General features: G+C 38.6%; 1 protein-coding gene across 5 annotated transcripts in view; it reads left to right on the plus strand.

Moving 5' to 3' along the window:
* tafa5a (TAFA chemokine like family member 5a) overlaps positions 1-13167 on the plus strand; it is a 158050-nt gene that overhangs the window by 87515 nt on the left and 57368 nt on the right. For 4 of the 5 annotated variants that reach the window (XM_031758539.2, XM_031758540.2, XM_031758541.2 and 1 more), the window contains exon 2: positions 5276-5425. In XM_031758539.2, the coding sequence (XP_031614399.1) occupies positions 5276-5425 (150 nt within the window). Of the gene's footprint in view, positions 1-5275; positions 5426-5771; positions 5952-13167 lie in introns of those variants that run through there. The other variant, XM_039600730.1, reaches the window with a different exon arrangement.

Genomic DNA, 13167 nt, shown 5'->3' on the forward strand with positions numbered 1-13167 from the left:
AGCATGAGTCTAACACACTTTAGATTTTCAAAGGACCAAGAAAAAACAAGAAAAAGAAAAAAACAGCAACCAAACTATACCAACCTTTCATAGCAAGCCTAACCACACATTTATACATATCTTAGACATTCAGATCAGCAGATTCTTAGAAGTAGCTTTTTCTTGCATTTGGATCTCTTGAGCAGCAAAACGAGACAAAAAAAATAATGTATTTTTAAAAAATGAATGAAAAAGCACCTTCTGAAAAACATGCAAAGCAAAAGATGGAAGGAGCGGGGGGCGAGTCAAGTCTTCCTGCAATGCCATGCTGGACATTTGTCAAATAGCCCTGTATGGCTGTGCAATTTTAATGTGCTGAATAGCGGGAGAAGGAATAATAAGACACAGGAGCATGTCAATAACATTACGTTGCATTAAGCCATACGCTGTGCCACATGAATCCATCTTCTGCCACAGTCAGAGCCTTCATTTCACTCTAGGGTGGCCACACATACATTTTAATCAGGCATTTGGCTGGCCAAGCTGACAACTGCTCAACAACAGGAGCCGATAAGGGTGATGATGAATCATAGCACTACTAGTACAAGCTTTGGGCTACTTTCTAAGGATTCCTTCCAGTTTGAGATTTTTTTTCTCCACTGTTTATGTGGCTATCCCCAAAAAGGGGATTGCAGCTTCCTCTCGTCACGGTCCATTTTTTTCATGGGATGATTGTGAAAAGAATGCATTAGTGCATGTAATAAATTGTAAATGAACAATGATATTTCATATTAGAGAAATACAGAGTTTGTGTTGTGGACCAAATGTGCAGTTATGCTGTGGTGAGACAGCCTTATCGGAGCTGTGTATCCTCTAACATTTCAACTTTTTCTGCAGATCCCCCAGGACCAGTGGGAGGAGGGATACTTTGTTGTGTTGGGGAGATTTGGTTCGGTTCATTTTTTTTATTCTTTGTTTGTTTAGCTTTGCTGTGTTTCACAGTGGCAGAGTCTGTCCTATCCTTGGCACTGTGTTCTGGAGGCAGAGCCACAGGGACGCTTGGAGCAATTTGTTTTAGAAAAGAAGCAATGAAGTCAACTCCCACATTATTGGGAGACAGAGACCAGCTTGTCTTCAAGTTCTCTTATATATTATCTGGAAAAACTGAAAACACCTAGAACACTTGCATTTAGAACTTGTTTTGGCATTTCCCTAAAGACTTCTGTGAGATTCCCCCCAACTATCAAACAAATATCTTTCTGTCTGTAAAACTGTCTGCAGAAAGAAATTCCTCAGGATGGCAACCCAGATACATTTTTAGTATTAACTTTTTATTATCATTTTTAGTAGCATATTAAGGGCGCTTGCAGAAATTTGATTTAGAATTTATTGCAAGAATTCGAAGTTGGACCATATTTTTACATTTTATTACTGATTTAATTATGGACTGCTGTGAAATCTGAGGAAGATATTTGTTATTATTAAGGATTAATTACTTACTATGGACATACCTGTGGAGCTGTATTTCTGGTGTTAGTGCTAACTGATTAACATCTAATATGATGAACGAAGAAGGTGAATATCATACCTGCCCAACATCAGACTGCTTTCTAAGCATGTTAGCGTGTGTATAATGGCTTTTAACTCTTCTCATTAAAGTATTGCGTCAGCTGGCATGGATGAATTATCTTATCATTGACCAAACTCCATGAAACACATTTGTTACACTTCAATTTAAAAGTGAAATTGTTTTTGAGTTTTACAGCCATAAAATTTGTTCAAGCATGCACAGAAATTCAACCCATTGAATAATTTGACAATTTCAATTCAAGGCCTCAGTCACACAAGCGTAGATACTCATCGACGACCCCCTGGAAAAACGTGTATTTCCCGGTCAGTTGGTGAATGTTTGCTTGTCACATAAAAGGTGCTGCGGATCTAAGTTGTAACTTACGCTTTAACCCCATTAAATTTATGCTGCAAGCTTCTATGCAACCTGACATGCACCTCCTGTGAAATGTAGCTATACGTCGGGTCGACGCATACCACAACAAATTAAATGGTGTGGAAAGTTGCACTATAGGAAAAAAAAGAGCTTGCAGTTAGTATGTAAGTTGGTTTCCCACAGTCTAAGTGGGAAGTCTAAATCAAGCTTTAGTCATCAGTTTTAGCAACCTCCAGCAAACACTTGAAGTACTTGAAGCTGCTCAAGGTCTACTCATTTTATCCTAGCGACCAGTGGTTGCCAAGCAATTCCTGACCAGTTTATAGCCCTGTTTCAAAGTTTTAAAGGTATATAGTCCAACAGTTAAGATCAGTGGCAGCAGCTCAAAAATATACATTTAAATAAAACATGAAGTATTTTTCTCTGTCCTATTTAGCTTCATAATGTGAGTAAGGAACTGTTTCGTTTTAACCTCAGTTTAAAATTAGAAGATTCATCATCATACCAAGAAGTAGTATACTTTACACGGCAAGACAACAACATAAAACAGATATTAATTCAGTTTCCTGACAGCTACAGCTGTGGCGGCAAAAGCAAGGCCCCTGTTTGATGAAACATAGTCAATTAATGAGCTCCATCAACTCAAAATAGACGAACAACAGAGAATCGCAGCGTCAAATCAGCCACAGTCTCTGAACTTGTTGACTTCGCACATGGTAACTCAGTGGCACAGTGATTCACAAGATTGCATAAGACAGATCTAAACAGTCTGTCCAGCGTCTTGCAATGGAAGAGTTCCAAAAGAGGAAGCAGGAAGAAGGCAGTGAGTAGCATTAAGATGCGCATAGATGCAAATACACATACAGCAGTTCAGACATCATTATCCAGCATCAGGCAGAAAAGATAGAATAGATGCAAGAGGTGAGTTAAGTAAGAAGGCATGAAAGAGAAGAAGAGCAAGTGTGTGTGTGTGTGTATGTATTTCAATTGGGAAGGGGCGCTTCATCTCAGTGCAAAACATTTCAGACAGTGAATTTTGTTGGCATGCCTTTCTGAGCAAAGGCATCTTGTGTTAATTTATCTTTCTGCACATCTCTAATCACTTCTCCTGTCTTCTTCGTAGAGTTGTATTTATAGATATAACAAATTGTATACCACTAATGCCTGGTAACTGGCTGCACGCACACACAAACAGACACACAGACAATATAGGTAATGATGGGTGCTGTTCTTAATTGCGTCGATAAAGTAGTTGAAATAATTGGCCACTTTGATCTGGTACTTAATTTGACATTTATTGGAGTACAGTACTTTTACTTTGACCTTATATTTGACATACAAGTGAACCATCAAATGCATCTGCCATGGCAAATACCAAATTTGTGTCACTTTTCCAAGTGGGTTTCTCAAGAGTAGCTAATTCTGCATTCTGTTTATCAGTGACCTGCCAGCTCCTTGGAAGCAGTCGCAGTAGTTTTGCAAAGCATTTTTCACACTGTGTTTCTGACATTTTGGACAGAAGTAGCACTTCTGCCAAAATAATTTGGCCTCTTTCAGCAGAAAATATGTCAGGAGATGTTTAAAGCTTGTTTTCACTCACTTGGAATCTAATTATTTGGTGTCAGCAAAACACACAAAAATGTGAAACAAAAGAACAATAATTAAATTACGAAAAGGTTAAACTATTAAACTGAAGAATGTCTGTGAATGCTGCGCTGGTAGAGGTGTGTTGTTTCAGGTATCACCAGTAAGAAGATTAATTCCAGGAATTTGTTTGAGTATTTGTCTGAACCCTTACTCAATGCTAAAACACTACAGCGCTGTCTAATTCTCTGAGACGACTTCTTGTTACATGAATTAATTTTTTTAATATCTGTCTTCTTATATAAATATATTAATTGAAGTGCAGCATAATGCTACTTAATCAACGTATGAAGGTACTGAACACATGCAAACCTATATCCATAGACATATTATTCAAATAGCACATGTAAGAGTATAGCAAGCTAAATATTATATGCACACAGCCGTGTTCTCAGTGTGTGTGACCATGGCCACCGCAGGTACCTGCGTGTGGATGAATCCTGATAGATCCCCATTACCCTGGGTGTGACCCCTCGCCGCTCAGTTCATTAAGCTAGCCACCCAAGTGTTCGCGACTCAAGTCCAGATTTAATCACAACTTCCATCCTCTTGCCAATCACAATTAGATCCTGATAAGCCTCTCCAGGATGGCACCCGAGGGCCTCCACACACAGACAAAGGTTAATTTGCGAGCAGCAAGGGCCCAGCTACAAGGCCAAAGGTCACCTGATTGAATACATGGAAGGATATGTCTGTGTGTAAGACAGTGGGGCTTGGCAGCAATTACAAAGTTCATCAGTATTCATGCGTTTTATTCATGGGTAATGGGTACATTACCTTCAAAGAGGTGCACTGATTGGATGTGGCCCTTAATGGGAAATAGCTCATGGGTAGTCTTTAGGTGGCTGAAATTTAAAAGTAATTTCTCCACCATTGTCTTTTAAAGTCAGCCCCATCGCACTGTCCCTCTGCTGGCTTGTGAGCTGTTCCAGTGGAGATGTCGAGGGCTAAGGATCTCAGGCCTGTCAAACCTTAATGAACGCAAATCGCTTTCACCGTGAAAGTGACAGCTTCAAAATGGTATTCCTGCTGATGTGGTTAAAATCAGTTAAAGGAAAGTAGATTTTTCATCTAGCCCTTTCAGATCTCCAATCTGTTTATTCAAGTTAGACTTTAACTTTTGAAAGAAGAAACACCGCAACGCCTCTTAGAAAAGTAAAGTTGAATTCATGAGCAATTAAAAGGACATCAAGAGGTGCACACTTTCACCAAGGTGTGCACTGCTCTGTCTTGTAAATGTAAATAGAAGAACCTGGATGCGCTCCATCATTGAACCTTGCTCTTACTCCTCTCTAGCTTTTATTAAACTCAGCACTGAAATCACACCTGCTTCTAAAATATACTTCAGCAGGGGAATAAAGCATCTACTTTCCAGGATACAACCAGTACAGAAAATTGAGTCTTACCTTTCTGAGATTAAATGATCTTAGCATGCATATTAATGTGTCTAGAGTCTTTGCTAAAGATAAGGATATTTCAGGATGTGCACGTGCATTGGTTGTTCTCATAAGACCTGACACTACAAATTAGCTATTGTTAACCTGCTGCCCTGTCAACTGAGCTACCAAGGATTTAAAAAAAAAAGTTCTACACTGCTGAACATACAACATAACACAAATTTAACAGAAGAGACAGGGTCATTTATTTTGCCCTGTTTATGATTTCATCTTTCTGACCTCGTGTCCTGTGGTGCAATGTCATTTCCAGGCCAGCTGGCAGCGGGGACATGTGAGATTGTGACGCTGGACAGGGACAGCAGCCAACCACGGCGGACCATCGCCAGGCAGACGGCCCGCTGCGCCTGTAAGAAGGGCCAGATCGCTGGAACTACAAGAGCTAGACCCGCCTGTGTGGATGGTAAGAGGGAGGAGGAGGGGCAGGGGGAGATTCTGACTTAGCTTTGCTGTCATTAAGAGTGAAAACTACTCAGACATGAACACGATTTTCCTCGGGCTTGTTTGGCTTTTACATTGAATTGTGTTTGCCTTGAAGCATGTAAAGAAAATTGAATGTAAAATTAAGCCATATCCAAGCGTAGAAAACTGCATCAACAGTCTCGGGGCAGCTAGATTTTCGCTGTTTTTTAGTTAGGGCTTAAGGTGGATAAACCTACAGTGTGGAGCAAAGTGGATCACAGGGCTTTCTTTATGTTGGCAAAACCTGCACTAAATCTTTTCTGTTCCATCTTTAAAAAAAAAAAAAGAAAGAAGAAGAAGCAGCTCCAGGGGTGTTTCTAAATCCCTCACCAACAGATGGACTTTTTTTCATGGAAGAGTGGCACTTCCTGTGTAATAATGTCAGTTTTAGTCCAGTCAGAGTTCTTGTTGTTATTGATATTAGTAATAGAGAAGAAAAGAGTAAGCTGAGTAACCAACTACATCACTGAGAGAAAATAAATTTGGAGCTATTTTACCAAGCAACATTTGTCATTTGGAAGCAAAAATGAAAACTGCTTTAAGCTCTCTAAATGTGAGTGCTTGTTTAATTTCTCAGGCTGCTTTATCCTAATAATAAGATCCAAAATAATAAGACTGTCATCTTTAGATCAAGCAATTTGAAGTCGACATTTGCGGCTTTCTGCTAATATGAGCATTCATCTTAATAAGGACCCATAAATAACTATACATACAAATGTTGGAGAAATGTTTTAACATTTTGTGTTTCTGAAGAAAAGAAGTTTGACCGATACATCAGATTTTTACATCACCAGATATCGTATTGGTATTGGTCCTTACAATCATATATAGTCGGGCCCTACTTTCCTTATCCGCTTGAGTAAAAAGCCAACTGCGTTTCACTGAGCCCAGTAGCGTAGAAATAGCAAAGTCAGCTGCAGCAATAACACGAAGAAAAAGGCTAACATTTATATTCAAGTGGGAAGTCATTACTGCAAGCGTTGTTATTAAAAATCTTGACATAACTGAACTTTTTATTACTGAGATACAACACATAATCTCTGCATTTCCTGAATAAAAGATTAAGAATCCTCACCTTCTTGCAAAAAGCTCTCCAAAATATCAGCATTACACGATAAAACTAAAACATCCCCTAAATGCTAAGTGCTTTCCACGATGTGTTTTCAGATGGTAAATGCATAGTTTTCAATGGACAGCCAAAAGGGAGAGAAATGATCATTACAAAGAAAAGAAACTTAATGGTTGTTTACAGTAGAAAAGGGCTCATTAGTTGTTGCCCAGGCACCTTCACATACATTTATTTAACGAGGGGAAGCTTGAGCTTGGTCATCTCAAGTCCTTTTTCTCGTTATCACCATTCTGGCTCCATTACATCTCAAAGAATTTTAAGAAATAAGGTATCTTCACTGCAGTCCCATGGCCTCTTCGAGTGCCTTTTACTCTCTCTCATGATGTGGCCTCTACACATTGAGGGAGGGGAGGTTGTGTGCTCAGGTGAAGGCAGAACAAATGGCTCTATTATCAAGAAAGACCTGCAGTGAACTGTAACTGTGGATGTCTTGTTTTGCCTGTTTTTCAACTGTGCCTTCACAGTTGTATGCCTGGTTAGAGGAGCTACGTATTCTCAGTGCTCTGTTTGACTGTTTTTACCTGCTGATCTCATGAAGAGACGGCTTTGAACCGTGTTTAAATGGACTGAACATTAATACCAATTTGTTCAGCAGACAGGAGTCAACATGACATTCGAAATCTGGTCTTTCTCCAAAATCATTTTCTTCCTGTGGCTAAACTGCTTCACACTGAGCTGCGCGTGCTTCGTTTCAAGGAAATTCCGATCTTATTGACATAACCGCTCGCGCTGTGGAGGCACTTCACTTTTGCCATTGAATAAGCGGTATGCATGTTTCATAAATCCTCAGTATCTTGATAACATCAGGAAGTATTTGTCACAACGTGGACTCCATGGCGCACGGTGGCATTTTGTGTAGGCTAGATATGACTCTTATTGAAGAGAGCTTAAGCTTATCAGCTTGCCTCAAGAGACCTGTGGAGGTGGATGCCAGGTATAACCAACTACTGAAAAAAAAAAGAAAGACCGATAGTGTGCATTGCGCTACATACATTAACAGGGCACACTGTGGCATGGAACTTTTTCCTTTTCAAAGCACATTTTAATTCGAAGTGCTCAACACAAAGCACGAAGAAGCTGTTTTGACCACTGTTTTTAGGTGTGTAACTACTTATCCTATATGCATAATTCATTTAACCGTTGCAATTAAGTACTCTGTAGAAAGCTAAGCTTTACTGCATTTTTGCTTTTGCAACTAAAATAAACTAGAATTCCTACCTATGTAAAGTGTGATGGTTTTCCCCCTCAGTCTTCCTGTTTCTTCTTCATACTATAGCTATAGATGTAAAAATTCTGCAATCAGTGATATGTACTGTAGACTCAGTTATGTGCACAATCTTTTCAAACAACTATCCTCCTCCCCAAATTAGAGAGGATAGGCCTGCAGTGAATGTAACGACTTATAGTAAATCCACAAAATCAAGGTATGTATCTTTATGCACTACATGTAGGTTTAGTGGTGCATTTTGCAGGTAAACAGCATATACCCACATCTGTGCAGGAAGATTTTACTAAGATCTTAAAATAATTAAAATTAACACACAGCTGATGATTTTACATGTAATATGTGGCAATTGCTGCACACAGGAGACTTTACAGGCAGTGCCTCCTGCCAGCCATTATAAAGCTTTATACAACATAATAAAACAGCCTACATAATAATCCCTAAATCCCCTAAATAACCTCAGATTTGAAATCTTCTGCTAACTAAAATAAAAGCATCAAGCATTTTAAACGCATGATGGTGTGTTTTTGTATTTGGTTAAAGGTGTGTGTACATGTACGTGTGACTGAATTGAAGGTTTGGTTTTGAGCATGCCCGTACGCAGATGCGCATCTGTGTACATATTTTTCTGTCAGATAGTGATTTATCAGTTTCCTTCCATAATGTCACGTTGTTTCCTGTCAAAAAACTGACACCCATACACAGACACACAAGCGCTCAAGCACACACAAACACACACTTCTTTATTGCTGTTCATATTACAAAATCTCACAGCTTGATATTATTGCCATGCAAATTTGAGGCGCTTGTCTCCACAAATGCAATCTTATTTGTTTTATATTCAGACTCACACTCGGCTCACTTTGGGAACATTGAAAAAGAGAGCGGGTGGAGGGTGACGGGTGGGGAGGGATGCTGACAGAACCGACCACAAATACCACAAATGGGATTTCAATCAGTTTTAATCTACTCGAGTCCTTGAGGTCTGCGCTCTGTTGTAATATGCCTTTGCCTTGGCTGACACGATCGGTGTCCTTCATGCTTCAGACTCTGTTCACATCGGTCATTCCGTGCATACAGGATAATCCATAGCTCCGTCAACAGCCTTAGACTGTTTCTGTTTCTCGGACAGGACCTGGAAAATGGAAAAAAAAAAAAAAAAAGACAGGGAAAGCTGTAGTGGCATTGATCCTGAAGAGCCATCCTCTGTTGTTGTGCATTTCCCATCTTCCACTTGCTCTGTGTGTGTTTATTGCTTTGAGGAGGTGAAAGTGGGAGATAAGCCGTCAACATGATAAGCTTTCTGTTGTCGCGCTGTTTGATGCACGAGTCCGTAAGGGAACGTGCTTTGAGAAAATAAAACAAAACGTTGCAGAATTACATATCTGTGGCATAAAATGCTGTCTTTCTCTGACCCTTTCCATTTCACATTTTTTTCTTTCCCTCTTCTTCTCCTCTTTGCTTTTTTTTTTTTTTCAATTGTCTCTGTCACATGCTGCAATAGTGTCTTTCTTTGTATTACTTCAATGGCTCTGGCTATTTGAGGCCTGTATCACACCCTAGTGTTGCATAAGTACACCCTTTAGTAGCTACAATTTCATGCTCTTGAGCCTTTTTCATCTGTGCTTGATGATTTTTAAGAGAGCTGATAATAATTCTTTTTATGAGGCTGAGAGACCAAGAGATACTATTAGAGAGAAACAGTGTTACCTACTCAGACTTGCTGCAGGGGTGAGGGGGCTACAGAGGGAGCCAGAGACTTGAAGGAGCTTGTTACAGGTGGAGTATGGTAGTGGTAACAGTGGTAGCTCAGCGGGGAGCCCCTGCCTCAGGTGAATGTGTGTGTGTTTGATTTTGTTTGGTTGAAATGACGACATTGCCTCGTATGTGACCACTTTTGAGGGTCTTGGGCCTGGAGTATGGTTTGAAGTTTTTTGTTTTTTTTTAACCAGTCCTTGACCAACTGATTCAACATCAGCATATATTGTTTTGTCCAGCAACAAATGTGCAAACCTCTTTCGTAAACCTATTTAGCCTGGAATTGCAGAAACAGTGAGTGACATGATCGAGCCGTGTGCTAACATCATGGCTATACCAAACGTCAGGCCTCTTTGATATAAGCTGACATTTTTTCCAGTCTTTTCAGACTAGAATGAGCGTGTCCCACTAACCAGTACAAGAAAAACTTCAAAATTTCTGTCCTCATTTATATATAACTACATTATCATTGACTTTCACAATCCATTTATATTCCACCCTGATTTTAAAAGTTGCTTGAAATTAGTGTAAGTGAAGTCTTATCTGAAATTGAATGAGTATTCAGTGTAGGAGTGAGTAGCTTCAATTTATTGGTCAAGAATTTATTAGAACACCAATAAGAAACACTTTTTAAAATCTACCTTTTCAGGTTCCAGTGTATTGGCGACAGGGTTGTCCAACAACACAGCGCACAACTAAAATATTTCATAAAAAGTGCACTTTTGATGAATGACCTGGAAAAATCAAAATCTTTTGGTGGTTTTGTGTTTCTGAGTATTTTATTAATCCCAGAGGATTTTTTTTAAAATTACCTGTAACATTCAAGTTTTTTTTATGTTACCAATTTCTACTTACTTACTATAATTGTTAAATTCACATAATGGATTTAATGTAAACTGTGACTCAGACATGGACATATTAACTTGCTATACGTAGTTAAAGAGCAACATTACTTTGCACGCTGGTCAGATGTCTCCACTGTTTTAAAGAGATGCACTAATTTTCTTGACTCATTCCAATTTCCAGTTTTTTCAGTATTACCTTGGAAATACTGGTTTTTGAAGATTCCAAGAACTATAACTGGCAGCATATACAAATACAAATAACATTTTCTTTCATGCAAAATTTTATTTTCTTAATAAAAGAAATTATGTAACTCTGCAAAGACTGCAGGATCTTCTGTCAACTGAAAATAAAACACTCTGCCGATTGAAAGAGGTACAGATAATAAAAAGATGCTATGTGCTTCACTGTTACCTAACATATTTTACCTCAAAAATCAAAAGCAGGTGGAACAGATTTATATGACAAAATAAATGTCATTTACTCACATGTTTCCCAGTGTGTTTATTAATTCCAGGCACTGAATTTTAACTCATCTGATCTTTTGCTAATACCGAGGCTTTTTTTCCAGATTGATTAAAGACACATAATAAAAAAAAAAACCATTATTGAATGTTCTTATTAACTTTATATAACATATATATATATATATATATATATATATACATATATATATATATATATATATATATATATGTTACATTAAGAAATGTAAATGTGTTAAGGCAGATTAAACTACAATCATTTTTTGAATACTGTTCCTATTTTTTGTACTACTATTTTTAATCTAAATAAATACTTGTTCCACCACTTCTAAAATCCAGCTTGCGTTGTCATTTCACTAAGCTGCATTACAAGCTTCAAAAATGACTCTTCCCACTAGACTCACTTCCCTGGGTAGCTTGCATATGAGGAATTGTTCCAGTGAATCAGTCAGTGATAGAGACAACAGTATGCGTCAGACTCAGTCTCTGGGCTATTAGATAGTACCACAGCTCCAATCATACTGCATCAGCACACTGGTTTGATTTGATCCAGAGAGGAAAGGAGGGAATCGCAGTCTGTTGGGAAAACATGTCATGTCATCTCCTGTAGCCAGTTAGCAAGCTAGCCACTACCACAGTGCTGTCTAGGGGCACAGAGACTGGAATGGTCCAGCAGTGCAATTGTAATATCACTCCTTATTTCTATTTTTCCCTTTTTTTATTTTCTGTTTCTGACGTGCACAAGTATAGCAACGACTGAACACCATGGGCTGCAGTCTTGTCAAAGGGAGAGGAGTGAAAAAGGGCAGGCAGATGGGGACTGCAGCCTGGGGTGGGATGCTTCTCCTTGGGTGTGCTGGCTTAGAGGCTGTAGCCTACTGACTGCAGTGGGACACGAACTGCATGATTCTTTTTATGTACCAATAATACCCAGTACAAGCAACTCCCCCAGTCTGCTTACCGTTTGCTTCCTGGATTTTCTTATTGACAGTATTGGTGCTATTAACAAAATTTATTTTTCTTTTGCAGAAATCTCCCATTTATCATCCAATATGCACTAAAATATTAACTTCAAATAACAATACCATAGTAATGGATATACAGAATCCTCCTTAAATTCACAGTTTTCTTTGCTGACACTTTCATTTTATATTAAAAAAACAAGAAAAACAGTACATCCACATTGTATATTTTCGTTTTGGCATCAGTCTTTTGTATACTGAGCCACTCTCTGTGTATGTATCATATGTGGTGTGAATCCATTGTGAAGGACCCATTAGCATCTTGTGGCCTGTAATACTGGAACATGCATTCACCAAACAACAACTACTGAAAAAGATACAACTGAATAATGAAAAATGCAGAAAATAAAAGCGAACGTGAGAAAAATGGCAAAGAAACACAAATGGCCACATCTGACTGATGTCTGAGTTTTATACTGAAGGTAAAACTGCAAGTGTAACTTACATCAGCTGCTACAGTTTTATTTTCTGCAATAATGAGGCACTTTGACACTGACCATTGTTGTGAATTCCCTTTGAGATTTAGGTCAGAGAAACAGGTGTTGGAAAGGTACACATTTTTACTCAATCACAGCTTACCTGATGTAACATTTAAAAGTTGAATTGGAGCTGGTGTTTCATAACGATGGGCTTTAAATATTTAACAAACAGCTAACCTAATTTTTAAAGGCTTTTTAATAATATAGGTAATAAATTATTGAGTGACATCATAGGACATAAGCAAGTATTTGGGAAACATTCATTCACTGCGTGGGACAAGAACTCTAAGAAACTCAGAATGAAAAGTATTGAGTGAGAGTTAAAAATAGCAGCATCTTTCTTCCCCAACACTCTTCAAACATTATCCAAGCAAGTTGCTCCAACTGTCAAGCCATCGGTTTTGCAGGCTATAAAAGAGAACGAGAACAAAAAAATTCCCAAATGAGCATTGTCCCTTTTCTTTTTTTTTTTTAATACTTTCCTCCTGTTTTTTCCCATTTCTTGGGCACTCTGAATTTTTGGAAAATATTACTGCGGAGCTCTCTTCCCCCCAGAGCGACTGCTATCAAAACAGCTTCTTTGTGAGTTTATGCACGCACACACACACATCATGAACTGGTTTGTGTTTTGCAGTATGACAAGCAGGAATATAATACAAAGAAAGCTTGTGTTTTCCCCCGTGGGGTGAAAAAGCTGACGAGTGGCGTACATTAGCATAAAAATAATGCAAAGTGTTGAGCT

The sequence above is a fragment of the Oreochromis aureus genome, linkage group 17 (assembly GCF_013358895.1).
Source record: "Oreochromis aureus strain Israel breed Guangdong linkage group 17, ZZ_aureus, whole genome shotgun sequence".
Lineage (NCBI taxonomy): Eukaryota > Metazoa > Chordata > Actinopteri > Cichliformes > Cichlidae > Oreochromis > Oreochromis aureus.